Source organism: Grampus griseus (genome assembly GCF_964374135.1).
Source record: "Grampus griseus genome assembly, chromosome: 7".
In the NCBI taxonomy this organism is placed as follows: Eukaryota; Metazoa; Chordata; class Mammalia; order Artiodactyla; family Delphinidae; genus Grampus; species Grampus griseus.
In genome coordinates this window covers 23,822,863-23,844,295 of record NC_139001.1, presented here as the reverse complement: position 1 = coordinate 23,844,295, position 21,433 = coordinate 23,822,863, and the positions used below count along the sequence as shown (strand labels likewise).

The 21,433-nt window shown below is 36.6% G+C and overlaps 1 protein-coding gene across 1 annotated transcript in view; it reads right to left on the bottom strand.

Annotated features, from left to right (window-relative positions):
* The window catches only part of IKZF2 (IKAROS family zinc finger 2), a gene marked incomplete at its 3' end in the record, with an annotated part of 168,577 nt that overhangs the window by 40,384 nt on the left and 106,760 nt on the right, over positions 1 to 21,433 (bottom strand). The window contains exon 5 of the mRNA XM_082658602.1: positions 19,321 to 19,488. Within this exon, the coding sequence (XP_082514728.1) occupies positions 19,321 to 19,488 (168 nt within the window). The remainder of the gene's footprint in view (positions 1 to 19,320; positions 19,489 to 21,433) is intronic.

Sequence of the window (21,433 nt, the reverse complement as noted above, 5' to 3'; positions counted from 1 at the left end):
TTGTGTAAGTTTCCTGATGCGAGGGACTGCTGGTGGGTAGAGCTGGGTGTTGCTGTGGTGGGCAGAGCTCACTACAACTTTAATCCACTTGTCTGAAGATGGGTGGGGCTGGGTTCCCTCCCTGTTGGTTGTTTGGCCTGAGGTGACCGAACCAGGCTCTTTGGTGGGGCTAATGGTGGACTCTGGGAGGACTCACGCCAAGGAGTACTTTCCAGAACTTCTGCTGCCAGTGTCCTTGTCCTCATGGTGAGCCACAGCCACCCTCCACCTCTGAGGAGACTCTCCAACACTAGTAGGTAGGTCTGGTTCAGTCTCCTATGGGGGTCACTGCTCCTTCCCCTGGGTCCCGATGCGCACACTACTTTGTGTGTGTCCTCCAAGAGTGGAGTCTCTGTTTCCCCCAGTCCTGTGAAGTCCTACAATCAAATCCCACTAGCCTTCAAAGTCTGATTCTCTAGGAATTTCTCCTCCTGTTGCCAGACCACCCAGGTTTGGAAGCCTGATGTGGGGTCAGAACCTTCACTCCAGTGGGTGGACTTCTGTGGTATAAGTGTTCTCCAGTTTGTGAGTCACCCACCTAGCAGTTATGGGATTTGATTTTGTTGTGATCACACCCTTCCTACCATCTCATTGTGGCTTCTCCTTTGTCTTTGGACGTGGGGTATCTTTTTTGGTGAGTTCCAGTATCTTCCTGTCGATGATTGTTCAGCAGTTAGTTGTGATTCTGGTGCTCTCGCAAGAGAGAGTGAGCGTACGTCCTTCTACTCTGCCATCTTGAACCAGTCTCTGAGCTGACATTACTTAACCATTCAAATATTTCCATTTGCTTTATAATGTAGAATGATTAATTTTTGAATTAAATTAAAAACTTAGTATAAAGACACAAACACCAGGAAAAACAGTACATAAGTGTGGATGAGCATTTTAAATGAAAACTATCACAGACGATTGAAAGCAAAAGAATCTACTTTTTATTTTTAGCTCAGTGTGGAAAAAAATAGGCACAGTTGTAAAAAGAAGAAGTCTCATGCAAGATTACTTTCATAAGAATGTATATTGTTGACATCTACTTTTCTATCATTCTCTTTAAGTAACAAGTTTCACAAGATTTCTTCAACTGAACACCTGAAAAAAGGAAGCTAAATGCAACTGAATGAAATACACATTGTAAAATATTTTGGCAGTGTAACAATTATGCTTTCCAGGATCTTCTTTATCATAGAGAGTGTAATTATTTCTTCTTTCTATATTTGTCTATAAATTAATTACTTAAAAAACAAAAATGCTGAAATCTCAGAATTTTTGCAGCTGTTAAAAGTATATACAAGTCAGTTGTTTTTCATACCACAGATATTTACCAACTACCTCAAGTGTGGTATGTATAATCATAATAAACATAATATTCATAAACCATTGAACTTAGAGGTATGCCCACCTCTCTCATAGCAAATGTAACAATAATTATTTAACTGATTGATTGCTGAATATAAGAAAAGGAGTCACTGAAATTACAAATGTGAAAAAAATTTATAATACAGCAAGGAGATGGTGAAGTAGAAATCTAAGACACAAGACAAACAGATGTATTTGATACTGTTTCATTATTATAAATGTGCAAAATATTTATCATGGGGAATAAAAAGTATAAAGTCAAGGAAGAACTTTCTAGGCTTATAGAATAAATAAATTAATAATCCCATCACAGAAATTTTCCTTTTTGATATGATTTCTATTCTTGCTTTAAACTACTTTTCTCATCTGACTTTCCAATGTTATAATAACTCAGGGAAGTAAGCAAGGCTTTCAGATATTGTAACAATGCAAGTAAGAAAGAAATTTGGATATCAAAGGGGTCCAAGTAAATTGAAAGTAGATAATCTCTAATTTATGGAGTATTCACATAAGGTAAAGAATGATATATATACATATATCCATACTACGGTTTCATACTTAGTTTTCAAATAAGAGCCCTAACACTTACTGTCTATGTGTGAACCCTAGGTTAAGTTAAATAAGGAACTATTTATACCTAACTCATAGGATTTTTGTGAGAAATATAAAAATATGCACATAGAAAACTTAACAAGGTACTTGACACAGTAAATTCTCAATAAATGGCAACTTTTTTCCTGCCTGTAGTAAATGCTCAATAAATGGCAACTTTTTTCCTGCCTGTAGCTTTCATCACCTAACACATTATATAGTTGACTTATTTATTACATTTACTGTTGGTTGCCTCTCTCTTTTCATTAAAATGTTAAGTTACATAGGGCAAGATCTTTTTTCTTCACTGCTGTATCTCAAGTGCTAGAAAAATGCCTGGCACATAGCTAAGAAATATGTGTTGAGTGAATAAATGTGGTTTCATTATTAGAGCTTTTTAAAGCTTCTTCACATAACACAAAGGATTTTCAACTGAAAGAGGCCATCGCTCATGTGTGTTATGTTTACTATCCAGGAGTGAGTAAAAAGAGCACTCTTGAGCTACATCTAATTTCACAAGAAAAAATCTAAATGTATATACACTGAAAAACATTAAAAATATGCATTAGCTGACTCTACAGAAATTAGAATAGGTCAGTGTTTTCTTCCCTTTTTTTTTTTTTTTTTTTTTTTTTTTGCGGTACGCAGGCCTCTCACTGTTGTGGCCTCTCCCGTTGCAGAGCACAGGCTCCGGACGCGCAGGCTCAGCAGCCATGGCTCACGGGTCCAGCCGCTCCACAGCATGTGGGATCTTCCCGGACTGGGGCACGAACCAGTGTCCCCTGCATCGGCAGGCGGACTCTCAACCACTGCGCCGCCAGGGAAGCCCTCCCTTTCCTTTTTATGGGGATTTTTTTTAGAACAAGTACATTATACCATAAGGCCCTCATCATTCAATTAATCAACAAGTACTTTTTGATCACCTATTATGTGCCGAGCACCATTCAGGGAGCTGGGAATACCTTAATAAATAAGGCAGAGGAGACAGACAGTCTCACAAACTTACATTCAGCTGGAGGGAGACAGGTAACATATGCATAAACAAACAAAAAAGATAACCACAGATTCTGGTTCAAGCTTTATAAGACTTTATGATAGAGACAGCAAGATAGAGAGGACCTAGGAGGATGCTTTAGATAGGGTGCTTATAGAAGGGCATTATCTCCAAGGAGATGACATTGAAGCAAATATCTGAAGGATAATGAAGCAACCATGTCAAGAACTGGGGAAAGAGCTGAAGGTAGAGACTTCTAGGATCATTAGTGCAAAATCCAAAAGGGTAGGGAAAAACTTAAGGAACCTCACATGGCAAAGAACACAGCATGAGGGGTAGAGTGGTATATGCTCAAACAGAAGAGGTGGGCAGAACTTCCGCTGGCCATGATTAACAGTTTAATTTTATTATAAGAACAATGGAAAGCCATTAAAAGATTTTAAGTAGAGGAATAGCATGATTTAAACTAGTTTTTAAAATAATGTTCTGGCTGCTATATGAAGAGCAGATTGGAAGATAGGAGTGTGGTAGCTGAGAGCATGGGCTCTGGAGTCAGGAAAAGCAGTTTATATCCCAGCTTTTCCTGAATATATTGGAAATTGTACGAAATATGCATATGTAGTTATAATGGTAAGATTTTGACTATATCATAGCATAATTTTGAAAAGCACTCTCACATAGATGAGTTATTCTATTCTTAGATTTATTTATTTTATTCTAAATTTTTATATGTCCTCAAGCATTATGGAACATTTTTGTTTATTTAAGCATGATATGTTTCTTTAGTTTCATTATGTCAAACACTTTTGTGTGCTTGTGTGTATGTTTAAAATCTAATCCAAATAATACATTGTTGGCAAAATATAAATTTAAAATATAAGGTAAAAGAACAATAACCTTAATAAGATAAAGCTTGACATAAGGACCATACACATAATATTCAAAACTATAGATTGTGGGGATATTAGCGTCTCTCTCTCTCTCTCTCTCTAATTTTGACTCTACTTATCTGTAAAATAAGGCATTTAAAATAGCGCTTGTCACAAAATAAGAGCCCATTAAATGTTAGCCATTAACTTTAATTTTTACAATGGACTGACATTTATCATCTGCTAGGAAACACATATAACCACAACTGATCTCCAGTAATCTTAAAAAACTAACTTTCTAGTTAATGTAAGAATGTTCAACTGAAAGCATCCATAGATTCTTTCATTCATTCAATCGATACAGTATAAGGGATACAGATGCAAAGGAGAATATAGTAAGATCTTTTATTTTGAGATGCAGAATTTAGGATCTTTCGTTTTTATCTATATGCTTATTATATTTTTGTACAATTTAGAGAGAAACCACACTGACTGATGATTTATGATACCTTAAATAAAATTTTAATTATATCCTAAGTATATTTTATATGCTTATAATGAATGGTACTGGGTTTTATTTACCTCATTTGTATGGTTTTCTAACATTTGGGAGTTTTCTTACAAGATTGGCAAGACAGTACAGGCTGTGGATGAACAGGTTTCTTTGACTCACATGCACGGATCAAGTAGGAAAAATAAAAGGAGAGGGTGGAGGTTAGCTTACAAAAAAAAAAACCCTCAACAAAACAAAACAGAAAACAGTGTGATGTTCATTTTTGGACACTGGGTAAGTAAAGAAGTTGGCATGCTGCCCTCCTGTTTCTGCCATGGAGTTCCAAACATGCCAGGCCTGCAGACTCAGCACTGTGGAAAGGAAAATGTGAAACAGCCACAAGCTCAGGCTGTCCACAGTAACATCCAGGTAGGATGCAAAACTGTACTACTCAACTTGTCTACAGAAAACTGAGAAGAATAAGAAATACATCCATGGTTCCTGCTTATTTCTTTAGAACTCCTGAGAATAGAAAAAGGTAAGGAGGAAAGGTTCCAGAAGTAAACTAATCTGATTTGGTCTTTGAGCCAACGTGGAGAGCCACATCAGATGAGTATGTGTTAGAGAAGAAAGACTGCTTTTCCATTACTCCTTCTAGAAATAAGTGTCAAAAATTTAAAGAATCATGAATACCACTATTTGAAACAGATGAGACCGTATATGCTATTAAAAACTTAATTTCTTTTATAAGGCCCATATAAGGTAGAGTATATAATGATTATTTGTGTTCTACTGGGTAGAAATCACATGGATGGTCACAGCAGCTGGCCTGACTGAAAGTGGCTTTCCCTCCTGGTCAGCTTTCAATGGGCAGGGCCTTGCATGTGTGTTGTGTGTGTCTGAGTCAGGAATGAAGACACTAATCCCATCCCCTCTCTTCAGTGTTTATTGCAAAGCATACAGAGAGGCACCACGGGCATAAGTGTCAGGACTTGATAGGTGAAATCAGCACAGCACAGTTATGCAAATCACATGTGCAACTGACACTGCTTGTGTAATTATCAATGTAATCCTCCTCTATCTACCACCTCCAGGAAGGAAAGGAGGGGTGAAGGGTGGGCAAAGTTCACACTTGGGAGATCACCCAGAGAGTGGGCCAGGTGCCAGGTCTACAATCAGGTGAAAACAGTTCCTTCTCAAGGGAAGTCTGCAGGGCAAATTATACTACATTAAATGCACCATCACTGCTATGAATGAGCTACACTAAATTCAATTTCTGTAACCAGCATCATTTAATCCAATATGTCTATCATTATACTGGTCTATGGCTTAGTATTGTTTGAATGGATCTCTTTAGCAAATCTGTTAGAAAAGTCATGGTGATCTGGTTTTAAAATAATGTCAATATGGAAATAACTGATAATGATAATCTTTTAGCCACATACCTAATTTTCAGACATTTTAAACTCTTATTTCACAAAATAATCAGTACTATTAATATCCAAAGGTCTATAACCTATAGCAAATCCATGTTATAAAAAGATTTCATATGTAATAGAAACTTAAGGTACTTATTTATGTACTTTTTGTTTACCTCAGAAAAATAAAGCAAAGTAGTATTGAAGCAAACATTGAAGGATTAGGGGGAAAACAGCCTATGAGAAAAACAAAGAGTAGAAGGCAGAAGGAGAGACAAGAACAGGAAGATAACTTAAATGAAACAAGATGAAAAGGGTGTATTAGACAAGAAAGTTAGTGATTACAAATGCCACATGTGCTTTGAAGTACCTTTTAGTTTATGGAATTCCTGAACAGTCAATAATTTAAGGAAATGATGCGACAGTAGTACTGAGTCCCTTAGTAAGAAATGACAGTAAATCTGAGGGCATATCATCCTCATGGCAAAGTAACAGACTGTCCCATATGAGAAGACTTAAAACTAGAGCATTTGACATGAACTTGTTTCTTTAACAGTATGGTTAAAGGTTAGCATTATCTCAAACCAAGTCAGATGCTACTTTTCAACTTTATTTTCAAGAAATCTGAAGAGGAGGAAAAAACTATCTTTTCTTACCAGCTTCTCTAAGAGCATGTAGTTTATACCTTGAAAATGCCTGTTAGCTGGTTTAATAGTCCACTAAATGTGAACATCCAAATATATTCAAAAGCAGGGTGAGTCATAATATTCTATAGGTATATCTCATGATAGTTAAAGGAATAACTGAACAAAATATAAAATAGAGTTAAAAATAAAAGGCAAACTTTTGAGTTTGCAGCACTACACTACTGAACTGATACATTTTTTTAAAAAATTAGTATTAGGAAAACTAATACAAGTATTCCATATTTCTGAGCTATTTTTATGGATAAAATATAGTACATGGAATTATAGGGTCTTAAAAAAACAAAAAGACAGTCCTTATATAAAAGAACTAAAAATGTACAATGAGGCGGATGTTGTTTTAACAGATGGATATTATATGGTACATCTGGTCCAGTTGCTTTTTATAGGACAAAATAGCTTTAACTTGACAACCAGACATAAAGAAAAAACTTCTTAAGTGAAATTTGTCAAACATTGAATAGATTACAAAATCATGTTGTAAAAATTAACATAACTGAGGTGTTTGGAAATAAACTAGACATTTGCTCAGAATAATGTAGGCTTATTGATCCTAAGTCAAAAGACTATGAAACTGGAAGGTTTCTCAAATAGATATATTCTAGGGTTATATGCTATAGATATATCACATAAACTAATTTTAAAAAGTGTTTATTTTTAGGTGCTATATCCAAATAATTATATAATAAATACTGATTTAACTGAAAGCTAATAAGGTTTTCCTCTGACTTTTATAACAGGTCTTACTAAAAACACAAAGTAATTCTTATTTTCTTAAAATGAGATGAACAAAAAAAAATCAGAAAAAATTCCTACACTTATCTGCTTATTCAAGGATATTTTATTTATATATCTCTGAACAGTACCTTAATGTTATAATAAGTAATGTAAAAATACAGTAGTGTTAAGGAATACAAGAGACAGTGGATAAGTTTCCTTGGGACATAGGATTGTTCATTTTCAAGTGAAAAGATTCCATTTTTAAGCAAAGAATATTTTTTTGTAAGAATGTAAGTCCAGTACAATTCCATGGCCAAAACTGAATTTTACATATGGCATAAAAACATTTGAGACTGCGCAAGAGGCATTCTTACTTACTTTTTTCTCTTTACAATTTATACAAAGGAATGTATAATGCATATATATTACATGTTTCCATACATTAAAAATACATACTCTTCTATTGTGTTTTAAATATTTGGGCACTGCATTAGAGTATGTGAGAAATATACCTGAAGTGCTAATTAGGAAAAAATATGTAATTCTAGTTCCTCCTAGATTTAAAAAATAACAAGTATGCTAAGTATTGTTTTGATTAATAGGGGTTCAGGGCTTAATTGTAACACTATTTCCCCAGTGTACTGGCTATAATAAAGACAATTAAAAGGAGTAACACCTAACGTATGAAGCATACTAATCAAATTTCTAAGAATGAAAGGACTATAATCACTTGCTAAACTAAAAATCTGACAAAACTAATAAAACATTTTTTATAGCAGGAGCACTGATTCAGCACAAAAAACTGACATAAATACTATGTTATGTTATAAATTTACATAAAGGAAATTAGATGATTTGTGTGGTAAATCTCAGATTAATGGATAGAGTTTAAAATATAAACCAGTATCTTTTATTTTCCTACAACCTTATATATTAATATAAGGTTGGGATATGTTTATAAAGTGTAGTTTACTTTCTCAATGGACTAGAAATTTGACTGTGGTCTCCAGCTGATATATTGTTGATGATACAATTCTTTATTTCTCTCTCCTTTCCTTCTCGTCATTTAAATTTCACATGTAAAAGGATCTGCGTTTTTTTTTTCCTTCCTCAGTCATTCTTTCTTTTTGAGTGTTCCAAAGAGGCAAAAGTAGAAAGAGGGTTGCAATTGCTAGATGTCTTAAATTTAGCCAACATACTGCAATAAAATAAAGCAATTCTAATGAAATATCCAGCATCAATATCAGCAGAATAGCTCTAACCCATAATACATGAAAATAGTTTTAAAAAAATTAAACACTGATGACTGTTGTACAAACAAAACTTAGATTGTATTATTTCACTTTTTTTTTCCTAAATGGACAATATTTCACAAATAGGATATAGCACTGCCATAACAAAAGTAAGAAAGGTTCTGATTTCTCCTGTTATTATCTTAAGAAGTTGGGAATAAAATCTAAGAGTTGTTGACAGGAATTATCTGCTATTGAAAAAAGATGATCATATTAATCTATTTCCAGAAATAATATTTATTATACTGTTTAAAATTATTGTTAGAGGGCTTCCCTGGTGGCGCAGTGGTTGAGAGTCCGCCTGCCGATGCAGGGGATATGGGTTTGTGCCCTGGTCCGGGAAGATCCCACATGCCGTGGAGCGGCTGAGCCCATGAGCCATGGCCGCTGAGCCTGCGCGTCCAGAGCCTGTGCTCCGCAATGGGAGAGGCCACAACAGTGAGAGGCCCGCGTACCACAAAAAATAAATAAATTAAAAAAAAGAAAATTATTGTTAGAAAACAAACTTTTCCATAGCAAATACTGGCAAACACTACCAAAATATTTTTGCTCTTTAAGGAGCCCTGATTTATTAATTATTTATAAAATTGGGCATCCTTTCAAAATTAAAAAAATGTTATCAAGGACTGTAATCAAAATTTAAAACATGCAATCAAATGTGTGACTGCATCTTCCATCCCAGTGTGAAAAATATCATTCAAGTACTAAGTGGCAAAGGTGGGAGAGGGAAAAGTCAACATTGTTTCACACTTCTGCTGGCATTCAGCAACACAGAGCTTTTTCAAAAATATTCTTTAAAAGGGAATGCATTTTAAATGAACAAACTATATCTGGAACTAGAAGTGCAAAATCAGAAACTGTCTATATCAAGGTTCTGAGATTTACGTTAGCAGATGGTAGCAGAGAAGTAATGTTGGTGCCATGAAGGTCATCTGAAAATCTTAAGACCTATTCCATTTTATGCAAGTCTGTTTTGAAAGTTAAAACAAACAATAGAAAACTAAAAAAAAAAAACTGGGGAGTGGGGACTACCCTTTTACTCTTTAAGGTTTGATCTTAGTGACTGATGGGCAGCAAAATCCCAGGAGAAAAGATAACAGATTGTTATTAGCATCACATAATGTGAACAGCATAAGATTAAAAGATTAAATTAAGTGATCTGACAAAGTCACACAGCTAATTTGCAATGAGCCCATTCGAAAACCCATTTGTCTTGACCTCTTGACTTCCAGACAGTACTCTTTTTTGCTTTATCATTGAGTTAAAAGAGTTCAGCAAGACAGAGGATGCAATAAACATATGGGGCTGTATCATTTATTCCGTAGCATGTAGTACGGATTTAGGAGTTTGACTGTCTTGGTTTGAATTCAGGCTCCGCCCGTGTGACCTCTCTGTGCCTCAGTCTCCTCACCTGTAAACTAGGAATAATATTAGCGAGAGGCTTTCTGTCTCTCCATTCCCTTTGAAAAGCATACTGAAATTCTGGTGCTCCCAGGCCCTTCTTTGGTATGCCGACATAAACACTTCTAGCAGTTGAACTGGATACTCACGTTCAGTCAGTTATGATTCTAGCCAAACCTATTTATGCCAGCTGTACCTGTTATCATAATTAAGTAAATTATTCAAATATACATATTCCAATAAAATAAGTACAGAAAGAAAGTTCTTTCTATAAAAACTAATTTTACCCCTCTGGAAAAATTCAATAAAGGTGAGTTTAAAAAAACTACTAATGAATTGGAGGTAGGCAAAGGTAATCTTAAAAATTAGTGATAAAAATCTTTTTTTTTTTTTTTTTTTTTGCGGTACACGGGCCCCTCACTGTTGTGGCCTCTCCCATTGTGGAGCACAGGCTCCGGACGCACAGGCTCAGCGTCCATGGCTCATGGGCCCAGCCGCTCCGCAGCATGTGGGACCTTCTCGGACCGGGGCACGAACCCGTGTCCCCTGCATCGGCAGGCGGACTCTCAACCACTGAGCCACCAGGGCAGCCCAAGAAAAATCTTTAAAAACTTTAATAGAAGTCTGATTGCTTCACAAGGTCTTTAAGTTCTTAAAGAAACTGAAAATGGAATTAGAGATGATGTGATATGAGTGTGGTTTAGGCCAGGAAAATTACTTGGAATTCCATAACTAAATTCCTCACTGAAAGGAAAGGGCCTGGCCTTATATATATATATTAAAAAAAAAGATTAAATGCATATTTTATATTGGGTTGGCCAATAACATACATCTGACGGAAAAACCCGAACAAACTTTTGGCCACCCCAATGTTTATATTTTTAAATGTTAAGGACCTTTTTATGAAAAGAATTTCCCATATTGCTAGACGTACTTTTTTAATTGATAAACTACCTGATTTTGCTCATGTCAGGTAAAGGAGTGTTAATTAAATGAATAATCCATAGGAAGTGCTTAGCACAGTGCCTCATGCCTATGGAGAGTTCAAGAAATGCCAGACATTACCTGTCAATAACCTAACTATTGGGGCTATGCAACCAAAATCAAGACACTACCCGGTGTCCTCTAGAGTATGCAAGAGAGTTCCAAATAGAAACTTTCAGCTTATATGGGATCTTACAAGGGAGGGAAGGAAGAAAGAAAGGAAGGAAGGAAGAAAGAAAGGAAGAAGGAAAGAAAGAGCGAGCTAGCATTTATTGAATGTATACTGTATTCCAGATATTTTTCTTAAACTGATTGATAGATATAAAATCTCACAGAAATATGTAAGTGCACATCAATACTGGGCTCATTGTTACCAACCTACTACATGGAAAATTTTCAAATCTAAAACACAGGAAGCAAAGATGCAGTATTAATACTGTAGAACACAATAGCTAACTAGATAAAATAAAACAATGAGCACTCATTACCCAAAGTAGGGGTTGGGATGGAAGAGAAGGAAGCAAGATACTTCATATTAATAATAGTATTTATAAAAAAACAGAAATTAGAATTAAAAATCATTACATTACACTTAATACCCTATACTAGTAAGTTTAAGCACTAGTTCTTAAATTTAATCAATCTGTGGCATATTTTCTTTCACCTCTACAGCCATTTTCACTCTGCTCTACTCCTGCAGAAAGCTAATTTCTATTGGCTTCATCAATAGGCTCCTTTTTCCTCTGGCTTCTGGTTATGCTCATTTAATGTAAGGCATCAGCAAGACAGGAGGGGTGGAAAGAGTGAGGCCAAGGTGTTTATTCCTCAGTCACAGGTTAGCAGGGGTACATTCCTCTACTGAAGGTCAGTTTCAAGACTGTCTCCTACATCTCCTAATTCCAGTGACCTCTTCAGACATGGGATTGCAACCATCCCCTGTTGGTTTTCTTTATGCCTACCCCTTCTCTTGTAAATATTAGTGCTTTCATGAATGTCTCCACATTTTCCCCATTTGAGTGTCTTACTGCTTTCCTATCAGGGTTCTGATTGATAGTTATTGGTAGCACGAGGGGCCCAAGACCTCAGACAAAATGGCATTCTGGCATTGAGTTTCTCATGTTTGAATAGAATAGCATGGCCTCCTTATCAGGAAGTTAGTGAAATCCTGGTAATTCTAGACATGTGCTAGCAACATGATTATTCAAATTGTCACTGATGGTAGTATGAAGTGCAGATGCAAGGCAAAGCTTTAGGAGTTGTGGTCTTTACTTGCTGAAGGAACAATGGTGGTGTCTAATGTGAAGACTGTAGTGTTACATGGCTACTTCTGATGGCCTGAAGGATTATACAAAGGAGAAAGGACAAATCAAAGGTCCTGAATGCTCAAGTCAGAACAGCAGTAAAATATCAAAGTTCTCTGTTAGCTTTAAGAGAGTCCTTATTTACTTACGGCTCAGGGCAAATAAGGCTGAAGACCAACTCCAGAATCTGATTTGAAGGGTTATGAAATTGCCATATTAAATAAAATGGGCAAAGCCAATACCATTTGGTCTTGGTAACAGGGTAATGATAGGGAAAGAGTGAAACAAGGGTTGTTATGATCTAATCAAATACTGAGGTTCAGAATGTTGAACCCCTAAACCCTCCCGAACCATCCTTGCCAGAAGACACATTTGTCTTCACTCCCCACCATTCCATTTAAGGAAACCAACAGTCCCGTAAATCAGCCTTTCCATATAGTAAGAGGACTTCCAACTGCTTCAGCTGAGGCGGGAACCCAATCAGAGAATGGCGATTCTTTTCAGGACTCATTTCTGTTACCACTCATGGCCCTCCAGGCTCATACCAAGTTAGATATTAATATAGCCAAAATCGAGGGATATTTAGGAGGTGACAGCCTGTACACTGAAAGAATTGCAAAACTTTACCAATTTGTATCAGTAAGGAGTCCAGATAGCATGGAAGGAAATGGATTGATTCTAAGGGTTTTATACCAAGAAGATGAATTAAAATGCTAGCTCAGGCCAAATTTATCAATATAGGTGCATTCATCTGGAATTTGGGATTTAATATATTGCTTTGAGCAGGTGGGAGTGACTGGTTTATTGAATCCTTGATTCAATGATGGCTTACACAGTGAAAAGTTGAAAGGGCAGAATTTTCTTGGCACACCAAAGTAGAAGTCCAAAAGCTCAAGTAAGAATATTGGAAAAGGGTTTCCCTGGTGGCACAGTGGTTGAGAGTCTGCCTGCCGATGCAGGGGACATGGGTTCATGCCCTGGTCCGGGTAGATCCCACATGCCGCGAAGCGGCTGGGCCCATGAGCCATGGCCACTGAGCCTGTGCGTCCGGAGCCTGTGCTCCGCAACGGGAGAGGCCACGACAGTGAGAGGCCCGCGTACTGCAAAAAAAAAACAACAAAAACAAACAAACAAGAACAGAAAAAGAATATTGGAAAGGATCTATTATGAATGACCCCGTTCAGTCCTCCCCTAACCATACCCTTGGAAGGGCCTCACCAAAGAATTACATTGGTGAGGAAAGAACCAGCGTGCTTGGAAAGCTTCCTGGTAACTGTCTTCTCTAGGCTGGAGAGAACAATGATAGATGTTACCAACAGATCTGGGCTCCCTAATTTAAATGTATCCAATGTGATCTTCTGAGATGGCAGAGGCTTTGTGGTAGAAATTAATTTCAGGAAGTGCAGTTATCTTAATAACCCACGGGGACGGGATAACAATGTGTTTTGCGCCACAGGGTTCTATGGAAATGGCTAATGGATTACAGATCCTCCAAGAATGAAAACGATGGTTAGACTGCCAAGCTGCTAACTATCTTACATGGACAGAAAAAGTCTAGGTCTTGTGGGCAAAAACCCAACTTTAGTCGCCGTAGTGGGGTTCATGATCTCTTATCCACTGCCCAGACCTAAGTCTATTCACATATCCAGAGTCACATAATTTTAGGTAGAGCCAGAGTCCCTTTCAGAAGGGCCCTGAAACCTGGCCACCGCTGTATGCTATGAATTTTCCTCTAAGCCATTCCAGAATCACCTGTGGCCATTTATGAGGGTGACTGTGAATTGGGAGAAGGAAAATACCAAATCCTTCTGCAGGTTATTAGACAATTGTATTAGATTAGCTCTGAATTGACATTAATCCCTGGAACCCAAAATACCACTGTGGCCTACCAGTCAAACTGGGAGCTTATGGAGGTCAAGATATATATGGAGACTTCACCCAAGTCCATCTTATAGTATCATAGGAATAAATGCATTTAGTAATGGGAAGAACCCTTACACTGGTTCCCTGACCCATGGCAGGAGGTCTATTATAAAAAGCCAAGAACAGTGCTGTCCAATGAAAATATGAAACACATATATAATTTAAACTTTTCTAATAGCCACATTTTAAACAGGTGGAATTAATTTTCGTAATATATTTAATAAATATAATTTCAACATGTGGCATTAACCATATGAAGGTACTTAACAGCCACATGTGACTAGTGGCTACCATATAGGAGATTGCAGCCCTAGAACTATCATTTCTTCCAAGATAATAAACTAAAACTGAAGGATGCTAGGGTGGTCACTCCTACTACATACCCGTTTAAGCTGTTTGTTAGGCTAATGCAAGACCTAGATGGTTCTATGGATGAATGACAGTTTAATCACATAATGCCAACTACAGAAGCAGTTCTAGTAGTAGTATCTCTGCTGGAGCATATTAACATAGTACCTGATACCATGTATGGAGCTACTGACTTAATTTCTTTTAAAAGTAATTCCTTATCAACAAAGATAATCAGAGGCAGTTTGTCTTCACAATGCAGGGTCAACATACTTTCACTATCTTACCTTAAGGCTAGGTCAACTCTTCTCTCTTTGTCATAATATAGTCCAAAGAAATCTTGTTCATCTTGACATCTCACATAACATCAAGCTGGAACATTACATTCATAGTATCATACTAATTGGATTTGGTGATGGGTCAGGAAGTAGTAAACACTTAAGATGCCTCAGTAAGACATATATTAGGGCATAGGAGATAATCTCTATGAAAAGTTGAGATTTGCAGGATTGGTGAAATTTTAGGGGCCTAGCGATGTAGGCATGTTGAAATAAGAGCCTCTGTAGTAAATGATAAGTTGTTGCACCTTGTACCTTTCATTATGAAGAAGGAGACAGAAAATGTGGTGTCCTCTTTGAATTTTAGAAGCAAGATATACCACGTTTGGGTGTTCTGCTCTGATGCATGTACTAGATAATCAACAAGGCTGCCAACATTGAGAGGGGACTGGGGCAAGAAATGAATCTGCAGTGTACCTCTGCTGTAGTGAAAGCTGCTATTTAGACCTTTGTTTCTAAGATCCAGAAATGTAATGATTTTTGGAAATATCTGTGGTAAGCAAAGATGGTGTATGACATCTGCCACTGAAGCATCAGAATGCAAATCCCTAGTGGAGTAAAGATATGTGATCTTCTCAGTAATGATTTGCCATTTGAAAAGCAGCTCTTAATTTGTTATTGGACTCTTGTTAAGACTGAGTATTAGGCCATGCGACTCCAAAAGACTACGTGGCCCAAACTAGACAAAATGAACTATGTGTTAATCCGATTCAACATATCATACAATAAGACGTGCACAAGAGCATTTCATTATTAAATGAAACTTGGATCACACAGGTTTGGGAAGCCCAAGTATACATCATGAGCAAGTAGCTCACGTGTTTCTGATACCTGCTACTACTGCTTCACAGTCTCTCACAATCTGGCCTCATGGGGTGTTCTCAATGACCAATTAATGTAGGATAAAACCACATGAACCCAGCTTGTAAATGGATTGTATGGTATTTAGTATTAGCTGCAACTACTGTGTTATAGGCCCAATGAAGGGGGCTGCCCCTGGAATATAGTAGTGAAAGATAACCCCCTAGCAGAATTTCAGATTGTACGGTTTGCATGGAAGAAGAGATAGCTGAGGTAATGATACATGGCATGGCCATATGGTCAAGGACTTGGAAGAACAAGACTGGAAGATTGGAGATTGAAGGTTTGGGAGAGTTATGCAGATGTGCCTCTCAGAATTGGTACAAAGTGTGACAACATGGTTACTACGTGAATTCCCTCTGGAGGGCTTCCATTGTGGAGAACCCTCTTAGTAATCTGGGCAAGATTATGTGATGGGTGACCCAAGCCAATAACACAGTCTGTTTTATGGATGACAGATTCTTTATCTAGCTACCCTGGTGCTTGCTCAAGTGGCCCATGTACAAAGTGACAATGGGAACAAGGGTGGAAACTATGTATGGCTTCAACAACATAGATTTCCCCCTCTCTATGGCTGATTTAACTACCACAACTGCTGAGTTCACCACTTTCCAATGCTGAGACACTGATACAGCATTATTCTCCAAGGTGATCGACCAGTCAATTAATTAATGGCTGGCAGGTTACAATGAACTTCTTTCAACCTGAAGGAGGGAGAAATTTATTCTCATAGGAATTGATAGATATTTGGTATATAGATTTACCTCCCCTTCCTTCAGTACTTTTGGATGTGCCTCTACGCCTGGATTTAACAGAATGCCTTAACAATTATCATGGTATTCCTTAAAATATTGACTTTAACCAGGAAATTCTTTTCACGGCAAAGGAAATATAGAAATGGGCTCAAACCTATAGATTTCGCTGGCCATACCTCATGCCACGACATCCAGAATCATTTGGCCAAATAGCGTGGTGAAGTGGCCTACCAGTGGAGTGGATCATGTATAGTTGCTAGCTGGGAGAAGTTTGGGTGTGTTCTATAGGATGTGATAAATGCCAAAAGTCATCTATCTCCTCCATTGCCAGAATGCATAAGTTTGAGAACAAAGAGGTTAAGGTAGTAGTGGACACAACACAAATACCTCAAATAACTCATTTAAGGGATTTTCACTTCCTGTGCTGAAATCTTGGGATTGGTGGTTTTGGAGATCTCAGTGCCCAAAGGAAGAATGTTTCCACCAGGGATCAGAGTTCTGTTACCATTGTGTTGGAAGCTGAGACTACTCCCTGGCTATTTGGGGCATTTTAAGCTGCTGAATTAACAGGAAGAGAAGTGGGCTATTGGCTGGTAATTTTTCCAGATTACCAAAATGATCTGGGGTTGTTGTTATATGATATGGGCAAGGCCAACTATGTTTGAAACTCAGGAGATTTAGTGGGGCATCTCTAACAAAAACTTCTCCAATAATGCTGGTTATTGAAAAACTACAGTAATCCAAGGAAGGAAGGGCCACCAAATACTCAATGTTGTAGGAATTCAGGATCACCCATAAAGAACCCTGTCCAGACCAGGGGCTAAAAAGAGGGTGAAAGTAAGGGGAAGATGAAATTGGCAGTGGAAGAAGAAAGCCATATATATTGTGAAAAGCATTGGTGATGGTGAGTGTTGGAAGTAGGCCTGAACTGACTTCACCCCTTGATGATGCAGTAAGTGGATGATACCCCTCTCCCCCTCTCATCCCTCCATTAAACTCCCCTTATTAGCCAATTTGAGCATATCTGTTTATATATCTGCAAAAGTCATGACTTAGTATACCAAAGTGCAAAATCAGCATAATAGCAGTTAAAGGGACCATGTCTTTTTTTTTGAACCTCAAAGTAGAAATGTATTTATTTACAAAATTTACAGTTTCATAGAAACAGCTTTGCTTTATGCACATAAACTTTATAATTATATAGAACCATGTAAATTATAGGGTCCGGCCTTGCAAAGCCAGTGGAAGGGGCTTACTTTGGGTGACATCTTTCCCTCCCCTCATTCCACTAGCCACCAACCGGGAGCCCCTATATGGGCCATGCCTAATCTGCATAACGAAACCAATTGTAGCCGTCCAGCTTAGTCTAACACAAAAACCAAGGTGTCTTGACTTCTTAGACACTACCCACAGGGATAAATCTCTTGAAAGAACAAAAAGGAAATCAAGGAAACAAATTTAGATGACTGTCAAATGCCTTCCAGAGGTGTCAACAGGCAGTGAACCTTCTAAGAGCAATCTAGCAATCACCAGGCAAAATTACATGTATACACTAAACCGTGATAGTAAAAACACCACAGTTTTGTAAATTTTGTGACCAGTGGAAATAGATGTTTAAAGTTATATTTCTGCCTCAACTTCATCCTCATGAAAAGCTATGTTTTATATAATCCTTGGTCAACTGAATAATACTTTAATAAGCCAGAGTGCATGGCTACCTAAAGGAAATAACTGTCAGGTCTTAAAAATATCTTTCAATAAAGAATACTTTTTATAATAAAACAATACCACTTTAAGATATAATTTTCACAGCATAATTTTTAAATAAAATATAATGTGTGATAGTTGGAAATGAGTGAACTGCTTTAAGTCAGGGATGAATATAAAATATATACTTAAAACAGTTTAATATTTGCTTTAATTTCATTTTTCTGTAACAGCCCCAAATTTAAGAGTTAATGTCTAGAATAGTTTTACATTATTTCACATTCACGTTAAAAACTGTGTAAAGCCTTAAGGATTAACAGGAAAAATGTAAAGAAAGATAGTATGAGCATTACCTCACAACCCACAGCACTCTCTAATGTAATTTGTCAATGTAGATGAAGATATCACTTCCATCATATCTTCATATTAAAATTAAATTTTAATATGTCATTATGAACAGAAGGAGCATATAAAACTGGCTTGAAGAGTATTCTATATTAATGTTCCACCTTTAACTTCTTAGTTATGGCAATTCATGCTAAAGCCAAATGAAATTCATTCGGTATCTAATCATTCTTTTGCTTGTATGCACTATATTCTGGCATTTAAAACAAAATCAAACTTATTCTAGATTTTTAAATGATGATTTATGAAGCAGAGAAGAGTTTCAGAGAGCATCCAATGACTATAGTTTGAGAGTTAAAGAAACAAGGAGGGTTAAAATTAAACATAAAACACTCTCACCGCCAATTTTCTAATGAGCATAATATTTTCAAGTTTAAAAATAGTGATATTTGACTTCCCACTGAGGTCCCAGCCCAGGTACCATATCAGTCAGAATAATATCACAGCTTTCCTCTCCTCTATGGTAACAACAGCACGTAACGATGATATTTTACTAGATTTTCCGTTATTCTGGATTAACCATAATTACTGCATTAATAATTGTAAAATTTAAAAATCATAGAAAATTTATGTAACAGCTGTTTTCTTCAATGGCTTGAAACTCTTCAGTTGACAGTACTCCTTTCTGCCAAGTCTGTAAGCCTAAAAAAGAAGGGCCATATGCATCCTGCAAGATTTGTCAGTTATTCAGTGTACACAAATAAAAATACTGTCTAGCTCATTCCCAGCTACGCACCAAAGTTAGAAGTTACTTTGTGTTATGCTATAGCAGTCTCCTGAGTTCTCATATTTTACTTTCTACTCAAAGAGTTGGTGGCACTTACCAGAGTGGGTCCTGAGGTGTCCTGTGAGGGCGTCCCTCCTTCTACAGGCATAGCTACAGAAAGGACATTTGAACGGCTTCTCTCCAGAGTGTAACTTTATGTGTCTCAAAAGGTTGCCCTTCTGAGTAAAAGAAGCTCCACACTGGTTACAATGGAAGGGACGTTCACCTGCAGAAGGGGAAAGAGGTGGGGACGATCAAGTAGGTTACGTGCAAGTGACTAATTTGCTGTACAATGTTAACTACAGCCAGTTCTCTGTGCTGAGAATGTCCATCTCCCTCCTAAGTCTTCCAAACCTTTATCTTCCTAGAATTTGCTTTGCTAATACCAAAGTCCCAAACTTTAGGTCAAGTGTCGTTTCAGCTCTTCATGTAAATTTTACAGGATTCCTGTCATTGACTGCAAAGAGTAACAATCATAGCATTGACCACTGGTTGAACAACTAGGTGCCATCACTTTACTGACTTTACTGGTTGCTTTACATACAATATTTCAAACCTCATGATGGCATTACTAATTTGGTATTAATAATTTCAATTTACAAATGAAGGAATGGAAGTTCAAGTATCAAAGTTTCTGATTATAGTCACAGCTAATAGGTAATTGAGCTGATCATGACTCTTGGTCAATTTGACTACAAAATCTTGCTCTCTTTATTGTACCATGTTATCTCTTAAAATAAATCACAGAAACTTTGAGCTGAAAGGGACCTTTAGTCTAACTCTCCAATTTAGCTGATAATTTTGTTATCAGGGAGCCAAAGAGGTTCAATGAATGAACTAGTTTGCAAAGCTCATTACCACAAAATCTCAAAATATAGCCCAGGTCTCTGGATTCTCCTAGTTACTAACAATAAAACCTGTGGCAAAATTTCCTGATATAATCAGAGAAAATCAAAAGAAAATTATTCATCCAGACATTTCCTGTACATATATTCTCTGTTTCTTGTGAAAATCATTTATTTGATAGGAACCTTTTCTCCTACTACTCATATTGCCCTAAAATTGTTTAAGCCAGAATTATCTGCTGTCTGTTGCCATCAACTGGCTGTTGACAATGTTACTGAAGGTAAAAACGTAGTTTGATGAGAGAGTAAAATTGGCAAGTAGGATCATACGGATAACATCATTAAACCATGATGAAATACTCCCTTTAAACATGTCTATCTCTAAAGATAGACATAAAATATAAATTAATATATAAATAATACAAATATATTAAAACTCAACATTAGGATAAAAATTAAATGAAAAAACAATTCCCTTTTGGTTGAACTGGACCATTTCTGTACTTGAGGTTAGATAATGACTGTAATTTTAATAGTTTTCAAAAAATTTTACACTGAATTGTCATGTTTCATATCTTTAACTGAAACATTCATAATAATAGTGAATAATGAAACCACACTGTATTGGGGGGCCTTTAAAATAATGCAAACTCAGTGATTCTTTTTATTAAAGAAAGCTAGGAGGCATAAATAAGATAAACTTTGGTCACCTTCTGGCAGCTACCACTGCACATTCTATCATATAGATTATAAAGCCCAAGGAAATTGAAAAACTGACAGATCAGGTGTGTCTTGAATTCTGTAGTTCTTGCTCATTTTGGAACTTAATGAGATATATACCAAAAAAGAGTAATCTGTGTGTGTGTAGCAAGGGTTAAGGTTTTTTTCTTAAGAAATTTGGAGAGGAAACTTAGGACCTAAGTTTACAAAAAGTCCTATATTGATGGTTGAAAAAGAATTATTCATAATGTTAAAGTTACCTTAAGTTTTATCTAATTTAACTTGGTTGATTCATTTGGTAAAACTGACAAATCAATACTAAATACAGCTTAAAAAAGAGGCACAACCTAAAACCTCTCATATGATATCTTATAAAATAATCAAAGTTTAAAAATAAACCTAATTTTGGTAAATTTTTTTTTTAATCTTATGCACACAGACACACACACATATACAACTTAATTCTTTTACTTGTTTCAATGGAACAGCAGTCTAAAACTTTAAAATCAGAATTTTCTTCTCCCCACCTGTGTCATGAAATTAGTAATAAAAAGGCAGGAGGATTTTATTAATGAAATTTTCTTACTCTCTAAAAAGTTAATAGCA